We start from the raw sequence: 23,901 nt of genomic DNA on the forward strand, positions 1-23,901 counted from the left end.
TACATACTTTGAATGCATTTTCTGTCTTTTTAAATTCTTTAGATCGTAACTGTTGATAGAGCACAAATTATGTGAAATTTTAAACCCTGAAATTGTCTCCCTAGATAAAGAAATGGACAGAATTAAACCAGTCTCAAGCCTGCGGAGCTACATTTTCGGAGCTACATTTTACCTTCCCTCCTGAGAGACCCGCTGCTTTTATTCACTTTTTTTTTCTTTTGTAATTAGTAAACTTGACTGATTTCACGAACCACTAACGGGTTGCGTACTACAAGTTTGACAAAAATTATTACTCAGAGACACAGGAGTATTTATATTCTGGGGTGGAATGGTGCGGAAGACACTGACCTGGCAGATGTAACTGAGAAACTTGGGAGGGATCCATGATACAGATCTTATAGCATGCAAAGAAAGAAGCTCGGCATGCCCGTTTCCGTAGTGTAGTGGTTATCACGTTCGCCTAACACGCGAAAGGTCCCCGGTTCGAAACCGGGCGGAAACAGTTGGTAGTGGAAGTACTTTTTACCACCCACAAGGAGGTTTTTCCTGAACAGCGAATTTGCCTGATTTCGTTATTTGGGGTCGAAATGTATGTGTGCGTAATTATACGTGTTTTATTACAGTTTTATCTGTACTCTTGTCTTTTCCAATGCCTTGCCAGTTTGCTTCAACCAGGACATTACAGGTCTCTAGTTTTGTGGCGCTAAGAAGGTGGCCTATGTTGTTAGAAACTGCTTTTGAAGGGTTTACAGTCCTGGCCGATAAAAAGGCAACAAAAGGCTGGAATGCCACGCAACGACAAATGAAATATTAAAACGTGTAAAAAGGAATGAGTGGGAAATACATGGTGGAAGTGAGTCCAGGGAAAAGATTTTTTTTACAGGACGCTGGGAGTGGTCGCAATAGCACCTCGTGTGGCTGCTGTACCTGGGCCTGCGGCAGGTGTGCCCCTCAGAGGAACCCGACAGTCCTGTTCCCACGTGAGCCCCGAGGCTCAGACGCGTCCCAGGGGAGAAAACGCAGGCTAGGGAAATGGTAGATGGAGACAAAGGACGGAGAAGGGGAAAGAAAGAGGCCACCGGGAAAAATTTGAGTCAGCACAGCGGGGAACGTAGCTGGTTCCGCCCGCCGGCTCCTGGGGACCCGGGGTGGGGATGGGGGTGGGGCGCGCGCCGATGACTATCGCGACATCTTCCACACGAAGACACCGCCGCGAGCGAGTCCAGGATTCCAGGCGGACCGGTTTCGCTCCCAGCCCGCACCTCCTCACCCAGAGGTCCCCAGTGCGGTCATCTCCGCTTCTCCGCGGGCACCGGACGCGCCGGCTCCCCGCGTCCCCGGAGCCAGGGCAGGAGCACCTGGCATCCACCCTGCCACCCTCCCACTGTTTGGTGTCTTGTCAGCGGCGGTGCAAAACACAGGGACCGCCAGGGTCTCTCTCTTCACCGATCCTTGCCGGCCTCGGCTCGGGACTGTGGGACGCCCCAGGTATGCTGGGAAGCAGGGTTCCGAGGTCAAGGCGAAGAGGCAGAGAAAGCCTCAGAGAGCAGCCAGCGGCGCGCGGCGCCCCTATTCCCGAGCTGCTGCTGGAGAGATGTCAGTAGAGACACCGTGTGGACCCTGCCGACACAGCCTGCGTCCGCGCCTGCAAAGTAGGGTGCACGCTCTCGCACACCTACCTGTCGGGCAGACTTCCACATCTGACAAGCGACTTTCCTAGCACTTCTGCCCAACTTGGAAGTCAAATAAATAAAACATCAGAGTGGTGAATCAAATTCTCTTTAATGTTTCATATATCTTAAAGGTAGGCAAAGCATGACTCAAAGTATAGCCCAGTGATGGTAAAACTTGTGAGGCCATCCGCATTCTGTAAACAATAATGTAAAGTAAACGGAACAACTTTAAAATGGAGCTGGAGCTGCCTTACCAGAGCAACTGCCTTTCCATCTTATCCTTGGACCCTTTAGGATGTTAAAACAAGGCAAAATAACTTTGGACTGGGTCTAAGCAAACTTGTGCTTTGCAAAAGAACTGTTAGCAAAGATAACAAGAAAGCAGTTAGTATGATGACTGCCAGACAGGAAATTAAAAACGTTCCTTCTATTGATGTAACTGTTCTCCTTCTTATAAAAATACTCCTTGCTTTTGCCTCCTAATCTGAACATTATTTGGGCTTCTGCCTGACTAAATGCTTCACAAATAGCTATTCTTACTGAACTCAAATAAATGTTTGTTGTCTCTCACTTTGAAAGGCCTTTTTATTTGTTAACAATTTGAATAACTTACATGCAAAAATCCATATTGTGCTCATTTCTTTATTATTAATATTCCATACTTATTTGCATAGCTTCCCAGAACTTATAGACATACTCACCCAAAGAGGAGGGCCAAGGCCCAGCCATGGAACTTAGAGGCTAAGAGGAGTAAAGAGTGAAGAATTCTGCCCCACTCCTTGGGGAGAATTCTCCAAGTTCCCCTGCTGATTAAATTTATTTTTTCCATCATGTTTTACTGATTGGTTTGAGATGAGTCAGTACAGCTCCCCACCAGGCTTTGGACTGCCAGAGTGTTTCCTGACACACACACACACACACCATCCACAAGCTGACCTCCTTGGTGGCCCCAGGACTCTAGGAGGCCTGAACTGTAACTCAGTCCTGGCACTTTTTTCCAGGTCGATTTTGTTAGCCTCAGCTAACAGGAGTTCTCATCATCTTTTGTTTACTGTGGAGACAGTAAACAAGTCCAAAACAACGCAGTTAACCTCAGTGCACGACTAGGCTGGGCAGCAAGCTTGTGTGAGTCATATTTCTTTTGAGTTACACTTAATGGCAACTTGTCATTACAGCTTTGTAGCTTTCTTAGACTCATCTTGTTTCAATAACACTATTATTCTCTTTTTGAGGCTGAAATTGAAGCTGCTTAGCCTCGGAAGCCCCTTTCAACCGCCCCTTTGTCCTCTCAGCAGTGGCCAATTTGAAAGCATAATTGTTTCCTGGCAGCAATCACATTTAGGGCCTAACTCTAACTTTACTGGCCCTAGGATGCAGGCGGATGTTCAGTGAAGAGTAAAAAAAAAAGAGCCAAAGCTGGGTGTCAGGGCAGTACATGAGGCTGAAGGTCCCTGGCTCCCACTTTCAAGTTACCCTAAGGAAATGGTTTAATGCATGTGAGTTCACATTGAGGGTTCTATATAGTTGTAACTTTGTTAAATCTTTTAAAGATTTTAGTTATTGATTTTACAGAGAAAGGAAGGGGTGAGGAGCAAGAAGTACAACTCATTGTTGGTTCATTTTAGTTGTTCATTGATTACTTATCACATACGCTTTGACACAGCAGGCCTAGGGGTTCCAACCAGTGACCTCAGCATCCCAAGTTGATACTTCATCCTCTGTGACACCACAGGTCAGGCTTGGCTAGCTGTTCAATTTTTTTTTTTATCAAATAAACATTATAGCATCCTTACCCTAAAAAATTTTTAGCTAAATTTTTAATCTCTCACTAAAAAGTAATTGTATTACTTTTTGTTTGATTTTTAAACCTATTTATTAAGAAATTCAAAATAGACAAAATGGTATTATAAAACTCCAAGTATCCATCACCCAGCTTCAATAATTTTCTCTTTTCCACCATTTCTGTTTTACCTCTACCTCCACAACTTCCTACCTCCTCACTCTTTTCTTTATAGTTCTCAGGGTCCACAGATTATCCTTCTATAATCACTCTAATGACCACTGCCCCTTTCATCTGGTAGTTCTGGTCCTCTGTAGACCTTCAAAGTTTAGAGAAATAGCATTAATAGCTACAGATCTCATGTACTGGGCCCTAGTATGGACTAGGCACTTGCAATAAACCTATGCTGTGCCACTATTAGAAGGAAACTTTGACTATTTATTTGTTACATTGCAGTAAGAAATAGGCTAGGTTACAACCTGCCTGTTAATCTTCTTATAGCCGATTGAAATAACAAACAAGTAAACAGATACAGAAATAACCTCAGAGAGTTATAAGGACTGTGAGAAAATTAAAGACTATGATCTGATAAAGTGGCAGATAAGCAAGCGACAGCATTGGAGAAATGGGCAAGGAAAGATACATCAGAAGAGGTGACAAAGAGCTGAGGCAGCCTTCCGAAGATATTAGGGGAGAGGCCCAGAGTTAGGAGAGAGCTTGGTATGTTCAAGGACAGAGGAAAAATCAGGAACTTGGAGAATAAAGAGCCACAGCTATACCTCCTTGACTCTGTATCCTGATGACTCCATTTCCACCATTTGCTCTTTTTCTTTGCAAGTAGATTGAATAATGAGTGGAGGACACTGCATACACAGTCTTGGAGGACTTCCAGGCCAATGAGAAACACAGTAGGACCTCAATGTGGAGTTTTTAAGAGCAGATATATGAGCAAATAGGTTCATTCAGAAGACTGAAAATAAGCAATACACTGGGGATTTTTAGGTGCTGTGAGTTGGTGGTTAAAGGAAACAGTCTGCAGCAGCAATTAAGGTTCAGATACCAGCTCTGCATTCCAGCTGTGTGACCTAACCAGTGCCTCCCTCTCCTCCCACTAAATGAGGGTTCAGATAGATAAGTCTGTAATTGTCATTTGAAATGTCTAAGAGAATATCATCAATGGCTTAGATGTTCAAGATGACACCCTATTTAATGAAAGCGTTCTTTAAAAAATTGCTAGTTTATAAGACAAACATTAATATATAAAATCTTAAGAATAATTCAGCTTTAACATTTACAACTGTAATGTATTGAATATTAATCACAGAACAAGTATGCATTCTTTTTCATATTAAAAAACCTCCCCTTTGCCCTTAGACACTAAACATCTCAAATGACAACAGAGAGGGTTTCCCAAAATACCCAGTGATTTTAAGCCAGTTGGTCCTGATACAGAATGAAGGAGCAGGTCACTTGGGGTCATCTTTCTGGCCACTCTTCCTTTCGAAGACAGTCTTCCAGAATTAGGTTGCTCTGATTGGCATTTTGTCTTCCTCCTTACTCAGACCTTACACTCCCCAGGACATCAGCATGTGACTGAGACCTGTCTTTTATCTGAAGTCTTGTGCCCTAAAACTCATGTGATGTGACATAATCGGCAATGAAATAACAGGTTGAGCATATATGTAGGTTGGGCTATATCTCCTGATGCTACACAGATCCTAGAAGAATGACTTGGTAAAGTCTAGTAAAGGGAAACCAGTGACTATTTAAGAAAGAGCTAATACTATGCTGACTGAGTAGCTCAGTTTCTGGGCACATCCTCCTGATACACCAAAGTTGTAGGTTTGATCCCTGGCTAGGGCAAATGCGAAGAGTAACCAAAGAATGCACAAATAAGTGGAATAACAAACTGATTTTTTAAAATCTCAAATCAACAAATAAAAAACATTAGGCCTGACTTGTGGTGGCACAGTAGATAGAGCATCGGCCTAAACCCCAAAGTTACTGGCTTGAACACAGGTTCACCAGTTTGAGCACAGGGTTGCCAGCATGGCATCATCAACATGACCTCCATGGTCGCTGGCTTGAAGCCCAAGGTCGCTGGTTTGAGTCCAAGGTCACTGGCTTGAGCAAGGTGTCACTGGCTCCACTGGAGCCCCCCACAAGGCACATATGAGAAGCAATCAATGAACAACTAAGGTGCTGCAACTATGAATTGATGCTCCTCATGTCTCTCCCTTGTTGTCTCCCTGCCCCTCCACTCTGACACACACACACACACACACACACACACACACACACACACACACACAGCTGATACTGGAGTATTAGACTCATTATAAAATAGGAATGAATATATTAAACTTGGAGAGGATTTTCTGATTCAAATAAGTTTTTTTTAAAGACTTTATTTATTAATTTTAGAAAGAGAAAGGGGATTGAGGAGCAGGAAGCATCAACTCATAGTAGTTGCTTCTTCTATGTGCCTTGATCTGGCAAACCTGGGGCCTGGAAATGGCAACCTCAGCATTCCAGGTCAAGGTTCTATCCACTGCATTACTGCAGGTTGGGCTCAAATGAGGTTTTTAAATGAAAATATTTAAGTGGATGGTTGATTAATAACTTATATATAAATTATGTGTAATCATTATTCTTAGACCACTTTACAAACTACATGCATAATCTAAAAATTTGTATATGCCTTATGTGACACCAAAAAGTAAAAAAAAAACACACCACATGTATATATATTTAATTTCTTATATCTGGTTGGATTCTTCCTGTCCAAAGGAGAAAATTTGCAAAATAAGAAATAACTGTGTAGGCCTTTTCAATGATGTGGCTTTGCAAGAGAAGAAAATGTGATGGCTTCTACAGAAGCAGGCCCTATAGAATTAGATTATAAACCATAAACGAGAGTGACTGTGATTTTTAGACTCTCTTGTTTGAGTATGCCTCTGTGAGTGGCAAAAGAAGGGTTATTTCCCTGCCAGGTGGTGCCCTGCAGGCCCTGCAATGGGTATTGTCTTGTAGGATAGGCAGTGAGGAGCTCTGTTTAGATTTTTTGCTAAAGCAGCCCATTGCTACCAAAGCAGTGGAGAAACAGGCAAGCTCATTGACTATTGGTGGGAGGAAATATTAGCCAGTAGGATTCATAGCTGGGTTATTTGCCTATTTCTATAAATTGCAATAACATATATACCCTGACCCACACTTCTGGGAATTTGCCCCACAGATATGAGTGCAAAATTGCAAAATGACCATGTTACATGCTTACCAACTGCAGTATTAATTGTAATGACAAGAGATTGGAAATAATATAAATATCCATCAGTAAGTGATAAACTATGATTCATCTACAGCAGAATAATATGAGGCTGCAAAAAGAGACTGAGAAAATTTTATGTCTTGAGATAGAAAGATCTTCAAAATATAACAGCTATAATTATACTTTTGTGTGAAGAAAAATAAAAATATATTTTCATCAAAAAACTCTGGAAGAATATGCACACAGGTATACAAGTTGTTACCTAGAGAGGGAAGGTGGAAGTTAAACACTTTTTACTGTATATATTTATAGATAGTTCGATTTTTAAACAGTATTAGTGCATGTGGAAAATAGTATGCGGATTTCTCAAAAAATTAAACACAGAAATACCATGTGATCAGCAATTCCACTTCTAGTACATACCCAAAATAAGTGAAAGTAGGAACTGAAATGAATATTTGTACACCCAATGTCATAGCAACATTGTTCACAATAGGCACAATGTGAAAGGAACCCAAGTGTCCATTGATAAATGAGTGGATAAGCAAAATGTAGTACATATTTAAAATGGGTTATTATTCAACCTTAAAAGAAAGAAAATTTTTCCAGATGCTACAACATGAATGAATCTTGAAGACATTATGCTAAGTGAAATAAGCCAGTCACAAAAGAACAAATATTGTACGATTTATCTTATATGAAATACCTAGAGTAGTCAAATTCATAGACAGTAGAATACAGATGGGCTGGAAGGACAGAGTGGGAAGTAATTGTTTGCTGGGTCCAGGGTTTCAGTTCTGGAGATGTAAAAGTTCTGGAGATGGATTGTGGTGATGGCTACACACCAATGTCAACATATCTAAAGCTGCAGAACTATACACTTAAAGATATTTATAATGGTAAGTTTGTTTTGCATATTCTACACGTTTTCAAAGCTCATTCTGTTCCTAGATACAGGCTGGGTTAATGGATGAACAAGAATGAAGCCGTTAAATGTCCTAGCGAATATTGCTTACAGTAAATGTTCACTAGAGGGTTTCTTTGTTTTTCAGAGATGGGTCAGGCAACCAATTATTTCACATGAAATATTTAAGGACAAAAGTTATCACCTCGCCCAACGTGGGGCTCGAACCCACGACCCTGAGATTAAGAGTCTCATGCTCTACCGACTGAGCTAGCCGGGCGCCTGGTATTTAGCAACCTATATTTGCTATTAACAACTTTTTACTTCATAAATTATCGAGCCTATGTCCTAGTTGAGGTTAGCAGTTGAGTACGATCTGGCTATTAAAAGGCTCTGGGCAGCCGGAAACTCTGCGGATCTTGCTTTACAGTCCCTCCCACTTTCGTCTGTTTTCTCCGTGTTGTCCTTGGGAGCGATGTAGCGTTTTTCCATCCCTGGGAAGCACACGCTTGCGAAGGGAAACCGTCCGCATCCCGATGCCACTGAAGTGCTCACCCTGTGATTTTTTAATCTGAAGTTAAAAGTTGGCGTCAGGGGATCGGAGTGGGTGAGGGCCGCAGCCGACCCATCCTATGTGGGCAGAACGCTAAGATCCAGGGGCGGTGAACACATTACAATATATAGATGATGTATTATAAAATTGTACACTTGAAACCTATATAATTTTATTAACCAATGTCACTCCAATAAATTCAATAAATAAATATAAAAAAGAAAATAGGACTCGGCGTTTTCCCCAGAGCGGTAGAAACACAGGTTTTAAGAAATTGGGAAACGCAACAAAATGTCACCAAATGGAGATGCCGGGGATCGAACCCGGGGCCTCATACATGCAAAGCATGTGCTCTACCACTGAGCTACATCCCCTACCCCGATAAAAGTTCCCTCCTGTGTCTTCTTAGCTATTTATTAGCATAACCTTGGGTTGATGACTTTGGGTACGACAGTGCAGAGGCTGCGGTTCCCAGCAGGCAGTGTCGCCAGGGTTTCCAGGGTCCTCTTCTAAATGACCACTGAAGCACGGAATTCAGCGGAAGGACGCACGTCTTTCTGACGTGTTGCAGAAATAGCAAAGAGGTACACGTAGCAGGAGGAGAGTCAATAAGGGAGAATGATAAAAGATGAGAGTAGAGAGGAGGCCCGTGCAAAGGAGGGGAACAAACAATGGGACAGGGCTTTTAGACAATAGTAAAGACTAGAATGCCCTGCCGGGGTAGCTCAGTTGGTCAGTGTCCTCTGGATAAGCTAAGGTTGCCATTCGGTCAGAGTTAGGGAACATAAAAGAAGCAGCCAATGAGTGTACAACTAAGTGGAACAAATCGATGTCTCTCAGTGTCTCTCTCTAATCAATTAAAATTTTTTTAAAAAAAGAATAAAAAAAGAGACTGCTACTTTTACTCTGAAAAGTGGGAGCCACTGGAGGGTTTGAGCAGAGGAGGGCCATGACTTTACTTAAAAATATTTTAACAGAATTGTTCTCACATCTGAATGGAGAAGATAGGACAGGGGAGTGGGACAGAAGGGGAAAGACTATTACATCCCTCCAGGTGTAAAGGAAAGAGTGAATGACTGAGGACATGCTGAGAAACGGGGTGAGGTGTGTGCAATTTTTTCCTCTTGTAGTCACAGAGGACTCCCTGCTTTTGTCCTCAGCACCTGGAGGAATGGAGTTGCTGTTAAGTGGGGTGGGGTGGGGAAGGCTGTGGGAGGAGCACGTGCTGGGGCAGATCAGAAGTACAGTTTGTGGACACGGTGATTGTGTGGTGCCCCTTAAAACACACAAGTGGAGATGCTATCCTGGAGTTGGATGTGGAAGGCAAGCATCATAGGGGTCCTGGGCTGGGGTTGTGTACTGTGGTGTCAGCAGGGAAGGATCTTCCGGGATGGTAAAGAGATCACAAAGGATTGAGCGCAGACAGAGGCCCAAGGACTGAGTCTGGGCAGGGAGAAGAGATGAAGGTAGCAGGCCATGGAACTACGGGGGGGAAAGCCTGGAAGGCGCCCAGAAGGGGTGTCAGGAAAGAGGAGGCATCAGAAGAGAGGGCAGCTAAGGTGATGCCTGAGAAGGGGCTTTTTGCCTTTGGGTTAGAATCTCTGAGGTCACTGATGATTTTGGCCAGAGAGATTTCTGAGGAGGGTGGGGCGAAAGCTTGACCCCATTGGCCTTCCGAGGGCGTAAGAACACAAAGGACGGAAACAAATAATACTAGCAGCTCTGGAAGGGGGCTGTGGAGATAAGCTGGAGGGACAGTAGAGGACTGGGTTGTTTTTTTTTGTTTTGTTTTGTTTTTTTCAGGAGTGGGGGAATAACACCGAGTAAACTGGGAAATTTTATTGTGAATGTGTTATTTGTTTTAAAAAAGATAAAGAATAAACAAGGGGAAGGGAACTATCACAGGAAAGGTAGCTAGCTACAGAGGTGGATACAAGGCCATGATGGGGGGTGAGGAGCAAGAGCCAGTTTCCAGACTCCAAATTTAGCTCAGCCTAGAGCCGGGACAAACTGGCACTCCGGGAATCTGACACTGCGGTCCGGGCGCCAGGTCCTTGCCCCGGCGGTGCTGAGTCGGCCTCAGGCGGCAGCCGGGAGTGGCGCCCAGCTGGGCCTGTGCGCCCACCTGCCCCGGCCCGTTTCCCACGGCTGACTAGGTCAGGCTGGGGCGGTCCGGCCCGGCCCGCAGAGGGGCTGAGCGAGGGGGGCGACGGAGAAGAGGGTTGTCGCGGGGACTGAGGGGTCCAGAAGCAGGGCGCAGGGCGCTAGCTTTCACTTGGATCCCCCCTCTGCACCGCGTGGCCCACCCTCAACGCGCACCCTCCCGGCAGGCTTCCCCGCCGGACGCGCCCCAAGTGCCAGTCTCCGCCTGCGCGTGCCAGCCGCGCCCTTCCTCTCAGTGGGCGCCGGGAGGCCCGCCCCAGCCGCCGCGCTGCCAGCCGCACACAGTTGGGTCTCTGGCCTCCCCGGCGCCGCCAGACTTGTGTGCGCTGCGGCCGCGCATGGCGGCGGTGGGGCAGCGGACGGGCCCGGGCTCCGGGGCCGAGGCCCTGGCACTGGCGGCAGAACTGCAGGGCGAGGCGACGTGTTCCATCTGCCTGGAGCTTTTCCGAGAGCCGGTGTCGGTCGAGTGCGGCCACAGCTTCTGCCGCTCCTGCATCGCGCGCTGCTGGGAGCGCCCCGGCGTGGGTTCCGCCGCCTCCTCCCGCTTGCTGCCCTGCCCGCTGCCCTGCCCTCAGTGCCGCGAGCCTGCGCGCCCGAGCCAGCTGCGGCCCAACCGGCAGCTGGCCGCGGTGGCCTCACTGCTGCGGCGCTTCAGCCTGCCCGCCGCCGCCGCGCGCCGCGACAGCGACCGCGGGGCCCCGGCAGTGGCGGCGGCTCGGTGCGCACAACACGGCGAACCTCTCAAACTCTTCTGCCAGGACGACGGTCGTGCCATTTGCGTGGTGTGCGACCGCGCCCGGGAGCATCGCGAGCACGCCGTGTTACCGCTCGATGAGGCTGTGCAGGAGGCTAAGGTGAGCGCCCACCCCACCTCTGCGGGTCCCCGCGACTCCGGGTCCCAGTCCAGCCTTTCGGCTCACTCAGTGCAGACGACAGACAGGCAGGTAGACCGGAGGTTCAGGTGAGCTCCTATGTCTTTTCTCCTGCTCAGCACTGGATCTGGGGCTGAGCGTGACTGTCCCTCTGTCATCCCCACACCACCAATACCCCCGAACTCCCTCGCGTTTCTTTCTGCCGTCCATCGCTGGGGCGATGTTCCACGACCTGGCGATTTTCTTTCTGTGCCCGTCCTCTAGCGGATACTAGGGCACACCCACACATACACTGCCCCCACTCTCAGCTCCTTCTCCGAGTGAGACGACCTTTCGAGGAGGTGGGGGAAGGGTGGGTGGCTCCAGGGGACAAGGAGAGAGGCGTCTGGGTTGTGTCAAAGCCGTTGATCCTGGGCTTCTTTCTTTCCTGCCTCTTTGCTGGGGCCTCAGCTGAGGTGTCTGTGGAGGCCTTGGGCACACAGTACCGTCTTCCTTTGCTCGCTAAACTGCTCCAACCCTTCCATACAGATGTATTTCTGATGGTGGAGAGGGAAGAGAAGACAAGGTGGGTTGGGCTGCTGAGGAGTGGGAGGAGCTTGTGTTTCAGCCTGAATTGTGCATGGATGGTTGGGGGAAGAGAAACCCTTGGGCTTTTGGCGTCTCCCGGAAGTTGCCCTGTCCCTCAGTGTGAAGTCTGCGCAGGCTGTATCCATGGTGTCTGGAGATGGCTTCAACCTGGTCTCCTCCGCAATGAGCAGGGCCTTTTCTTTCTCCTGGATGGCTCTAGGAAGGCACCAGTAGGGGTTTCAGAATCTTTTCCCCACAATGTCTCCCTTCTCACTCTCCTGCAGGAGCTCCTGGAGTCCAGGCTGAAGGTCTTGAAGAATGATCTGGAGGACTACGAGATGTTTCGTTCCACCGAAGAGAAGGAAAGCAAGGAGCTCCTGGTGAGCCCTCCGCCCCACCCCCTTCCTAAATAACAGAGGGCCATCCACCACCCTGGCAAGGTTTTAGTGTGTGGCGTTGGAGTCTGTGCCTGTGAAACAGCAGAGGTGTGTTTTTTTAAAAATAATAAGATACATATTATAAAGAGTGACTGTATAACCAGAACTTTTTTTCCCCAAACTTTTTTTTTTTAAGATTTTATTTATTGATTTTAGAGAGCGAGAAAGGGGGGAGAGGAATTGGAAGCATTAGCGTGTAGTAGTTGCTTCTTGTATGTGCCTTGACCCGGCAAGCCCAGGGTTTTGAACCGGTGACCTCAGCATTCTAGGTCAGCGCTTTCTTTATCCACTGCGCCACCACAGGTCAGGCTATAACCAGAACTTTTGAAAGTAAAAATGCTAAAATAATCCTTCTGGAATAGCTGGCTTAAACTGGAACTGTCCCAGGGAATCAGAATATATAGTCATTTTAATATTACATAAACCCCAGTTCGTGCCTTGGAGCATCATAACTGAATGCAGTGTTTCTGCAGAGAAACATGAATATTCACACTAAGTGAAAACATAAAAATGGTAAATAGCCTCATGTTAGCCCAGGACATTTTTTGCCACCAGAAGAGTTATGAAAAAACTTTTTTTCTTTCATTTTTTGTTTTTTAGATTTTGAAGTTAGGTTACGGGGAAGGGAGCTCACTGAGTGTCAGACCTGCTAAGGGTGGAGGTTTGGCGACTGATTTCCAGCCGCCCCTGCTGCGCAGCCCAGTGTTCTCAGTGCCCCTGGTCGGTAGCAATGATATTTTGTCTTCTTTACAAAGGAACAGGAATGTGAATTGGAGCTCATTTTGATTCAGGCAGGCAACAGAGGTCACGAACTGTAATTTTCTACCTCGCAAAATCAGTTCTTAGCTCGATAAGTAGGTGTTAAAAGAATGAAAGTGTCTACTGGGGTCTGTTAGGATAAGACCATTCAGTTCTGGAGTTGGAAATTGGAGCAAGAAGAACTTGAGGACCCTCCTGTGCTCAAGGTGGGATGCGAGTAGTGTGGAGGGGAAGACCTTGAGTTCAGTTGCCCCCTTCTTGACCCTGAGCTGCACCTTGTGCACCTACCTCTAATATGCATCCCAGACTTTCCCTTCCCAAAAAAGGGCTCAATCTTCATCTCCAGACTTCTAGGAAGGAGTAAGTATGTAAGCTCTTCCACTCATGAGCTAGAGGGCCTGCCACAGCATGGGCAGCTTTGTCGTCTTTGGCCCACTTTTATTTTCTTTTGTGAGACAGAGAGAGGGGCAGGGAGAGAAATGAGAAGCATCAATTTTTTGCAGCTCCTTCGTTGTTCATTGATTGCTTTCTCATGTGTGTTTTGACGGTGGGGGGGCCTACAGGGGGCTAGTAAGCCCTTGCTCAAGCCACTGACCTTGGGCTTCAAGCCAGGAACCAGGGGTCATGTCTTTCTATGGTTCCATGCTCAAACTAGCAATCCCTTGCTCAAACTGGTAATCCTGCGCTCAAACCAGAGATCTTGGGGTTTCCAACCTGGGTCCTCTGTGTCCCAGTCCAACGCTTTATCCACTGTGCCGCCACTGCCTTGTCAGGCCCACCCTTTCTTTAGAAATATAAAATACCTGCTTACTGGGCCAGTGGTAGAGCAGTGGATAGTGTGTTGACCTGGTTCGCCCAGGTTCGAACCCCCACCCCCCTTCCAGGTCGCAAGATTGAGCACAGACTCCTCGGCCTTGGGTGCAGCTCACCAGTTTGAGTGCAGGGTTGAGGGCTTGTGGGTAGGATCATTGACATGACCCCATGGTCATTGACTTGAGCCCAAGATCACTGGCTTGAGCAAGGGGTTACTGGCTCAGCTGGACACCCTCCTCCCCCATCATGGCATGCATGAGAAGCAGTCAGTGAACAACTAAGGTGCCACAACTATGAGTTGATGCTTATCTCTCTCCCTTCCTGTCTGTCTGTGTCTCTTTGTCTGTCTCACTAAAACAAAACAAAACAAAACAAAACAAAAATACCTGCTTAATGAAACTGGAGGTAGAGGACAACTCTTGCTGCATGATAACAAAAAGATAATGAATATTTTTATTTGAAAATGCTCTTTCCACTTAGTAGTACGTCTCAACTGGGGGCAGTTTTGACCCCCAAAGGACATTGGGCAATGTCTGGATAGACTTCTCATTGTCAATACTGGGGCAGGAGTGCTACTGGCATTCAGTGGTAGAGGACAGGGTGCTGATTAAGCATCCTGCAATGCACAGGACAGCCCTCCAGAACAAAGAATTATCTGGTCCCAAATATCAATAGTGCAGAGGTTTGGAAACCCTGATTTAGAATATTTTGGCTAATATTATTCCACTATGTTATTTCTTTGGAGGGCCATGCGATATACACTGCTCACGAAAATTAGGGAATCAGAACATCCAGATACTCTAGTACTTTCAGCCTTTTGTACAGTGCGTTTTCACCAATGAAATGAAAGTTGGTTTTGCATCTCATCTGCATAATCAAACAACTTTCTTTGACTTGTCATTTGCTTTTCTGATGTTCTTGTTTAATAATAAAAATAATCAAATGTTTCTTTTTTTTTAATCGCTTCATATCCCCTAATTTTGAAATATCCCCTAATTTTTGTGAGCGATATAGTGGCAAGAAATTCCGATTCTGGGGGCAGACTTCCTAGGTTAGAATTCCGGCTCTCCGCTTGCTGGTGATGTGTTTCTCTGTCTCTCACCTCACTGGTAAAATGGGTTGAGAGTGCTCCCACATCACTGAGTCGTTGTCAGCCTTGAGTGGGTTAACACCCATACACACCAAACAACAGCCACCTGCTTGCCCAGTGTTCAATGGCGAAGGTCCTAGGGGAGCCATGGCCTGAACCCAGGACTCCTGACTTAATAACCCACCCACAGTCTCCTCTTCCAGCCATCCTTTCCTCCCTCAGAGTTTTTTTGTTTGTTTGTTTGTGGTTTTTGTTTTTTTTTTGTATTTTTCTGAAGCTGGAAACGGGAGAGACAGACAGACTCCCGCATGCGGCCGAGCGAGATCCACCGGCACGCCCACCAGGGGCGAAGCTCTGCCCACCAGGGGGTGAAGCTCTGCCCCTCCGGGGCCTCGCTCTGCCGAGACTAGCGCCACTCTAGCGCCTGGGGCAGAGGCCAAGGAGCCATCCCCAGCGCCCGGGCCATCCTTGCTCCAATGGAGCCTTGGCTGCGGGAGGGGAAGAGAGAGACAGAGAGGAAGGGGGGGGAGGGTGGAGAAGCAAATGGGCGCTTCTCCTATGTGCCCTGGCCGGGAATCGAACCTGGGTCCCCCGCACGCCAGGCCGACGCTCTACCTGTGACAGTCAAGCTTGCTTTGGAGGAACGAGTCCTTCTCACTTTTCATTAGGTGTGAGAGACCTGGCTTATTATATTATGTACAGTCCTTCTCACACATTCATGTAGGATTAGGAACATGCATCTGTGTCTTAAAACACAGGAATGAGAATCCTGTGGATAATGGCAATGGATATAATATGAAGCCTGCACATAGCATATCCTCACTTGGGTCATGTGGGTGTGCTGCTACCTCTGGTCACTGCCGCTGATTTTCCTTCCTTCCTCCCACTTTTCTGCAACTCCCAGACTTTATACATATTATGAGCATGTGTTACCTTCGTATTTGCTAAACAGAAATGGTGCTCTTTAAAATGAAGTACAGTGAGGAGTGAAAGTTGGAGGGGTGACAAATGTTAAAAAACAAAATCCAACTGAGTACATTTTAAAGATCTTATTGGCTTATTCAGTGATTGATGAGTTGGCCAGCATCTAATCTAGCGATAGAAAGAAGGCCTAACCCTGGCCGGTTGGCTCAGTTGGTTAGGGAATCATCCTGAAGTACAGAGGTTGTCAGTTCTCTTCTCAGTCAGGGCACACACAGGAACTGATGGATGTTCTTCTCTCTCTCTCTCTCTCTCTCTCTCTCCCTCCCTCCCCCCCCCATAACCTTTCTCTCTAAGATCAATAAAATAAACATAAAAAAGAAAGAAAGAATCCCCAAAGAGCTGAATAAGGTCAGAGATGATATAAACAGAGGTAGCAGGAACAAGGAAGTTATATAGGGCAAAACAAACAAAAAAGCAAAAACCCAACAAATGAAAACAAAAAATAAACTGGATTGCAAAGTTGCCCTCCCTATAGAGAATGGTAGGTTACTGACCAAAGGCAATTCCTGTGGACTGGTTTAAGATTCCACTTCTGGGAGAGCTGAAACTATGATGAAGTCTGTTTGATGAGGTGAAGCTTAGCATAAGCAACTCTATTTAGGCCCCGTTTTCTTGTCTTTAACATATAATAAATGTGTTTGGGAAAGAAATAGTGACCTCAGTTTAATCTTTATAGTGGCCCCAGGAGGCACTACTTTATCTCTCCCACTTTTCAAATGAGGAAACTGCAGCCATGAGCAGTTCTCTGGTGAGTCTGAAATTGCCCTACATTGATGGGAGAACTTAGGTACAAAGAGACACATGACACATTTGTGACATGGGAAGTGAGAGCATGTGTTGAAGCTGCTGTGCCCTTAGAGTTGGGAATATTTAAAGATTTTACTTATTGATTTAAGAGAAAGGGGCATGAGAGAGAGAGAGACAGACAGACAGAAAGATGGAGGGAGGAGCAGGAAGCATCAACTATAGTATATTCTCATATGTGCCTTGACTATGCAAGCCCAGGATCTCTAATTGGCAACCTCAGCATTCCAGGTTGACACTTTATCCACTGCGCCACCACAGGTCAGGCAAGTTGGGATATTTAAATTAGAGCTACACAGGGTGTGCATGCCTGGGTGAGCATGTGACCCCTGAGCAGTGAGGCAGATGAAACTCTGCCCTGTGGGATGGCTCAAGATCCCCGTCTAAATGCCAAGTCTTGATGCTCATGTCCCCTCACCTCTCCAACTTCTTCTCTCCTGGGACAGAAGCAGATGTCAACTGAACAGGAGAAGGTAGGGGCAGAATTTCAGGCACTGCGGGCCTTCCTGGTGGAGCAGGAGGGCCGGCTCATGGGCCGCCTGGAGGAGCTGTCCAGGGAGGTGACACAGAAGCAGAATGAGAACTTAGCCCAGCTTGGAGGTGAGATCACCCAGCTATCCAAGCTCAGCAACCAGATCGAGGAGACAGTTCGCAAGCCTGACCTTGACTTTCTCCAGGTGAGTCTGAATCCCCAGGGCTTTGAGTCATTTATGGTGAGGCATTGTGAGGACAGAGTTACATCCTGCGAGTTTAGTAGACTCACACAATCTGGAGCCAAAAGGGACTGGAGAGAGGTGCCCTGATTATCCTTTTAGAGGTCTGAAAGGATCTGATAAAACTTTCCTGACCATGAATAACAATATATCTTATATCGTATTCCAGTATGTACACACTTGAGATAAAAGTCTCAAAAAATAACACCTTTGCTAATGTGATGCATGTTGATGTTTTATATTCTATTTTATTTCACTAAAATATACAATGGTCTCTTGTCTATTGCAGGGGCTAGGTTCCAGAACTGCCCGCGATAGGCGAAAATCCACGAAGTAGCGACCTTATATTTATTTTATTATTTATATACATTTTAAGACTTTATAAACCCTCCCCACACTATTTCCCACACTGTTATTAACCTTTCCCACACTTACTTTGCTTACTTTACCGCAAAAATAATTAAAATAATAAATATATAAAAATACCTATATACCACAAAGTTGTGCAATATAGCAAAAAATCCGTGATACAAAATTAGATATATAGAATTCAAAAATCAACAATACAGTGAGACCACGAAAAGTGAACTGCGATATGGTGAGGGACGACTGTAGTCACACTCTACTAAATAAACTTCAGAAGTCACAAACGGGTCAAGAAGAGTCATTTAAAAGACACTCATCTGAATGAGCAGTCACTGCATAAAGGCTATGACTTGTCTTGGTGGTGTCCAGAGCAGAGGCAACGTGGCTCCAGTGATGATTCTGTAATAGCAGGAACATTTGTGGAGCTGTGGGCAGGGTCAAGGGATCCACCACGTTGATAAGATGCCAGCCACACTAGGAAGTCCTTGACACCCAGGCCCATGCAAGCAGGCGGTGTGGATACCTACCTATTGCTATTCCTCTGGAAGTAGGGCAGGGGCGATTTTATTTTTCCAAAGGCAAACGAAAGGTACCTGATGTTGATTTGGTTTTCTTTCATCTTTCTTTCTAGGAATTCAAAAATACACTAAGCAGGTGAATGGACCTAACAGTTCCTTGGGCCCCTCTAAGCTGGTTTTTCCTTCCCACTGCATGCTCTCTTTATTCCCTGCCCCTTACTTCTCACTTCCCAATTCCCAGTGCCTTATCTGCATTCCTTCTAAGGCAGAAGTCCATCTGTCTGGGTGCGGGTATCAGCATGTGATCAGGCTCTCCTTGTCCTATCTCTTCCCACCAAGAGGATCTCACCGTTCTAACTGTGGGAGTGGGACAATATTGGTGGGCCTTCCTCCTCATCCTGCAGGTGCAGCAGTGTGCCTGCCCCCAAGCCAACTACAGTCTCCTCTGAGATGAAGAATAAAGTCTGGAATGTTTCCCTCAAGACCTTTGTCTTAAAGGGGCTGCTCAAGAAGTTCAAAGGTAGAACACGTGTGTGGGACTGGGCCATGAGATGCCAGTGGCAGTGGTGTGGTTCTGGTTTTTCGGGGTCTGAAGATGGGCCTTTCCAAAAGCTGTGTGAGAAAACCAGAGCTGGGGTGTGTGGTGGCTAATTTATTCAGGCCCCCTCAGGGCATGGAGTTTCCTCTGGGGACAGACAGGATAGAGGGGCATTGGGGTAGAAAGAGGGATGAGGAAGAAGATCTCAGCTCTGACCAGCTCCAGGCAAAAGTGGCGGAAGCTGGACTGGGAAAGCCGGAGTACTGCCTCCCCACGTTGGGCCCAATGCTCGGGCCTATCTGGGGAGTAAGTGAGCCAGTGGGGCCATAAGTGTCAGAGGATGTGGTGTCACTGTTATTGCCAGATAGACAATTTCCTATCATTCATGCACACCCTGCTTTGTTTCTCCTCAGAGGATCTTCGTGAAGAGCTGGAGAAAGAGGAGAAAGGTATGATGGTCATGGTGATTGTGTCTGTCTTTTGGCCACATAGAGAATTCACTTTCTTGTGACTGTCTCTCTGGGCTTTGTGTGTGGTTGGTTCCTTCTGCCCACCCAACTCAGTGACTCTGCCATAAACTCCCTTTTCCCCCTGTCCTCACCTCACAGTGCTGACTCCCTCAGGCCACAATGGGGCCTGTAGGCTTATGGTCCAGAGCATGAGTGCCCTGCGCTTCAGGATATTTAGATTGGGGAAGGCTTGTCAATCACCTGAATAAGCCTCTTTCCCCTGTCCCCACTCTCAAAATTACTGAGACTTTGTACTGAGACATTTTCTGGGGACTGGAGTTGTCTGCAGTGATGAGGAGAAACAGGAGGAAACTGAGGACAAGATGGGTGGTTCTTACTCCTGCAGAGCTCTGGGGTGAGTGGTACCCAACCCCACAGGGAGGGGAGGGGAGGGCTAAGTCAGACTTTGCCTGGAAAGAATCTAAACCAGCTGAGTGAGACCATGCCCCTCCTCTGCTTAGAACCAGAACTGGCATCTTTCACTCAGTAAGGGCTGGAGTTCTCACAGTGACCTTCCAGGCCCCAGGGGATCTGGCCTTACTGCATAGTCTCCCCTGGTGCATGCACTCTGTGCACCACGCACACACTTACTGCGCCTGGAATGCATTTCACCAGGCAGCTGCCTGTCTGGTCTTTTCACCTTCTGTATATCTTTGCTTAAATGCATGTCAGTGAAGCCTTCCCTGGGCTCTCTAGAGTTGAAATCACAGCCTGCTGTCCCAATCCCTCTTATCTTCTGTTTTTTATTATTTATTCTCTCTCTTCCCTTCCCCCCCCCCCCGAAATGAAACTGCAGAGAGCTGGGAGACCCAGGGCCTAGAAAAGGCCTGGAAGACTGTAGTACATACAAGTGTGTTTATTAGAGCTTTTTATTATGGAAAATTTCAAACATACACTAAAGTAGAGAAATGAGCATAACAAATCTTATATATTCATCATACACACTCAGCGATTATTACTACCACCCCAACCCATTTCTTTAAAAGTCCATTTCTTCCCACTGGATTATTTTGAAGCAAGTCATAGATAATTTCATTGCTATAAATATCTCAGTATTTGGTTTCTAATGCAATAAATTTTTAAAAATCAACCATAAAATCATCATAATTAGAAAAATTAAGCGGCCCTCTTAGCGCAGCAAGCAGCCTCATAATTAGAAAAAATGATGATTCTTCTCAGTATCTAAATATTTAATATCCTCCAATTGTTTTTCAATTCGATTTGTCCATGTGTTCGAATTGAGAGTGAAATTAGATCCACGTGTTGCATTTGTTTGATTTCAGCATGTACTTGGAGGGGGGTAGGAATAAGGGGTGGGGGCTAGCAAGGAGCCTGCATGGGTTGTCTGTCTCTTGCTGCCTTCCCCACTGCAGTGGAGCTGACCTTAGATCCTGACACGGCCAACCCCCGCCTCATCCTCTCTCTGGATCTTAAGAGTGTGCGCCTTGGACAGAGGGCCCAGGACCTGCCCAGCCACCCGCGTCGCTTTGATGTCAACACACGAGTCCTGGCATCCTGCGGCTTCTCCTCTGGACGGCACCACTGGGAGGTGGAAGTGGGTTCCCAGGATGGCTGGGCCTTCGGCGTGGCCCGCGAGAGCGTGCGCCGCAAGGGCCTCACGCCCTTCACTCCCGAGGAGGGTGTCTGGGCGCTGCAGCTCAATAGCGGGCAGTACTGGGCTGTGACCAGCCCTGAGCGGACACCCCTCAGCTGTGGCCACCTGTCTCGCGTGAGGGTGGCACTGGACCTGGAGGTGGGCGCCGTCTCCTTCTATGCTGCAGAGGACATGCACCACCTCTACACTTTCCGTGTCAACTTCCAAGAGCGTGTGTTCCCTCTTTTCTCTGTCTGCTCTACTGGCACCTACTTGAGGATCTGGCCTTGAGAGACATTGCCTGGCCTCCCAAAGAGGGTGGGTCAATCAAGCGTGAACTCGTCCTGGCTGCCCATGGGAAGGGATGCTGTTCTGTTCTCCTTTGGAGCCTCCTGGTCACTTTGCGTCTGCCCTTCACTCTCCTGCCCCAGGCTGACTGAGAGAAGCTTCTAGAGACTGGGAAGTCTGGGGAAGGGGCTCTATGTTCAACTGAGAAGAGGAAAAGATGCCTCTGGCCCTGGGGTCTGTCCCCTTTCTGTTGTTCCTGGCATGTGGATTTGGTTCCAGGTGTGTGGAGGTGGAGGCTGGTGAGGATAGGAGCCCAGCTGTTGACAGGGGTGCTTCCTTTGGATCCCTGGAACAACACCAAGCCCTGGTCCTGTGCTGTCCTCAGTTGCAAGGGGCACGTTTAGGGCCAGGCCAGCCAGGTTTATGTTCACTTCTGTTTTGCCTTCTTGTCAGTTGCCAGCTCTGCCTTCAGAGACCTGAACCTAGCTTGCCTGACCAAATCATCTACTCAGGGAGGAGCACTATATTCCCAGCTAAGAGGGGAATCTGGGTCAGGACTGGAAAGAGATCCTTGATCTGTACATGAGGGGAAAGTTTCAGACAACAGTATAAAGGCATGGCTACCCTCTAACCTCTGAACTGATGATACAGAGTGATATATGTACACAGTGTAGTATCCTCGGCCACAGTGACAGCCATGTATTCTTACAGATGCCTAACCCCTTTCAAGTGCCAAAGTACAGTCTCCCTGAGTAAGGAGACCAAAGGTGTAGGAGACGACCCTGCACCAATATAAACGGCAGTTAGCTGCAGAGCAAGGGCTACTTGGAGACAAGAGATCTTGGAGTGTGTTAGCAATAAGGAGACATTGGCCTGGGGTACTTGAATGCAAATACGCAGGATTCTTGGAGGAATGCCTCCAAGAACCAGATGTCCTTTATGATTGATAAGCTCTGAGACTCTGATTCATCTGTGTCCTTGTTCATGAAAGAAACAATAGATGTGCAGGGTTGGGGATGAAATGGATGGGAAAAAAGTTTCCCTTGTGTAACTTTCTAGTTTTATCTGCTGAGCTGTGGCTTTTGGATCTCAATAAATATGCAGTGGCACAGTTTCTCGGGGCTGGATCCACCTAAGAGTTTCAGGCCTCTGCCCATTAACTTGCATCTGATGTGTCTTTTGCCTCGCAAGTCCTAACCATAAATAAATTTATAACATCTGGCACCCAACGTGGGGCATGATCCCACGAACAGGGGCTCGAAGAGGTCAGAATTTGCAGTCTCAGGACCATCAGACCAAAGGGGGTATAAGACCGCTCGGTAGGTAAGCAAATCCTTCGGGAGGCAGAGTAATGGGGAATTCTCATGCCAATTCCTCATCAATAGAGACCCAGTATATGAAACTATTGCAAGCATTATTAAAAGGGTCTGGTATAACTGTTAAAAATAAAAGTAAAAATATTAAGTTATTATTTAAAAATATAAAGAAGCATTGTTACTGGTTTTAGCCACAAAAGGCTGCGTTAAGTTTAAAAACCTGGAACCAAGTAATAAAAGCTTTATGGCGTGCTCTACAACAAGGAGACACTATTCCTCTTTCTGTTTGGTCTCTCTGTAATTTCATTTCCTTGGCTTTGCAATCTTTGCAGTCTGATTCTGAATCCTCATGGCCTCCAGCTCATCAGGTAATGTCTGATATTGATATAGGTTGAGCAGTAACTGTTAAAAGGAGAGAAGCTTGAAGCATTACATCAATTAGTACAAACTCAATTAGAATTAGGACATATAAAGAAATCATAAAGTCCTTAGAATTCTCCAGTCTTTGTAATAAAGAAATAATACTGATTTTCTTTGGTGTTTTGGCTATGATCCTCTGAGCTATCATTTTGTTTCTTTCTTGTTCTTTGCCTGGAAATTTGGACAGGGGACTCCTGATGGATCTGATTACAAAATCTCTTAGTGGTCACCGAGTTTTATTTTCTTCTCGGGAGATTTTGATTAGTTTCATTCATCCTTAGTCTCTGTCAGAAAATACCCTGACTAGAGTCAGGCAGGCATCTTTCTAGTCTGATTGTACTCTGAAATCCCAGGTTTCTCTCTGGTTTGTCTGAATCTAGTTTCTGTTTAGTTTTTGTTTGATGTTGTCTAAAATGTGATTTTTTAAGGCCTGAATTAAGTTCTTGCATGCAAAAATTGGAAATGCCGGCTCTTATATTGAAAAAATAGTTTCATCCATATATTTTTTGTTTTAAAATTAGAAATTGTAAGGAGCGCTCATTTAAATTTAAATTGAATAGAATATAGATCCTGCCTGACCAGGAGGTGGCGCAGTGGATAGAGCGTTGGACTGGGATGCAGAAGGACCCAGGTTCGAGACCCCGAGGTCACCAGCTTGAGCGCGGGCTCATCTGGCTTGAGCAAAGCTCACCAGCTTGGACCCAAGGTCGCTGGCTCCAGCAAGGGGTTACTCGGTCTGCTGAAGGCCCACGGTCAAGGCACATATGAGAAAGCAATCAATGAACAACTAAGGTGTCGCAATGAAAAACTGATGATTGATGCTTCTCATCTCTCTCCGTTCCTGTCTGTCTGTCCCTATCTGTCCCTCTCTCTGACTATCTGTCCCTGTAAATAAATAAATTAAATTAAAAAAAAAGAATATAGATCCTTAAGACTTGCTAATTTGGTTAATGCATTGTAAGGTGTATTCAA

The 23,901-nt window shown here is 46.4% G+C and overlaps 1 protein-coding gene, 1 long non-coding RNA gene and 3 other non-coding genes across 6 annotated transcripts in view; 2 read left to right on the forward strand and 3 right to left on the reverse strand.

Moving 5' to 3' along the window:
• The window catches only part of LOC136376721 (uncharacterized), a 432,865-nt gene that overhangs the window by 18,174 nt on the left and 390,790 nt on the right, over positions 1-23,901 (reverse strand). The window lies entirely within an intron of this gene.
• Positions 430-502, forward strand: TRNAV-AAC (transfer RNA valine (anticodon AAC)). Its single transcript has one exon. It is a non-coding gene; the product is annotated as a tRNA-Val (tRNA).
• On the reverse strand, positions 7,833-7,905 carry TRNAK-CUU (transfer RNA lysine (anticodon CUU)). The gene has a single exon. It is a non-coding gene; the product is annotated as a tRNA-Lys (tRNA).
• Positions 8,481-8,552, reverse strand: TRNAA-UGC (transfer RNA alanine (anticodon UGC)). The gene has a single exon. It is a non-coding gene; the product is annotated as a tRNA-Ala (tRNA).
• On the forward strand, positions 10,106-22,111 carry TRIM7 (tripartite motif containing 7). Of its 2 annotated transcripts, XM_066343004.1 has the most exons (7): positions 10,107-11,195; positions 12,065-12,160; positions 17,114-17,344; positions 18,378-18,400; positions 18,669-18,784; positions 19,216-19,251; positions 20,685-22,111. In XM_066343004.1, exons 1-7 carry the CDS (start codon positions 10,680-10,682, stop codon positions 21,194-21,196), a joined length of 1,530 nt encoding a protein of 509 aa, XP_066199101.1. In that variant the 5' UTR covers positions 10,107-10,679; the 3' UTR covers positions 21,197-22,111. The 2 variants fall into 2 exon arrangements, 1 of the variants encoding a protein (XP_066199101.1); XR_010746224.1 differs by lacking the exon at positions 18,378-18,400 and having other exon boundaries at positions 10,106-11,195; positions 20,685-20,780.

This window comes from Saccopteryx leptura, chromosome 6, assembly GCF_036850995.1.
Source record: "Saccopteryx leptura isolate mSacLep1 chromosome 6, mSacLep1_pri_phased_curated, whole genome shotgun sequence".
In the NCBI taxonomy this organism is placed as follows: domain Eukaryota; kingdom Metazoa; phylum Chordata; class Mammalia; order Chiroptera; family Emballonuridae; genus Saccopteryx; species Saccopteryx leptura.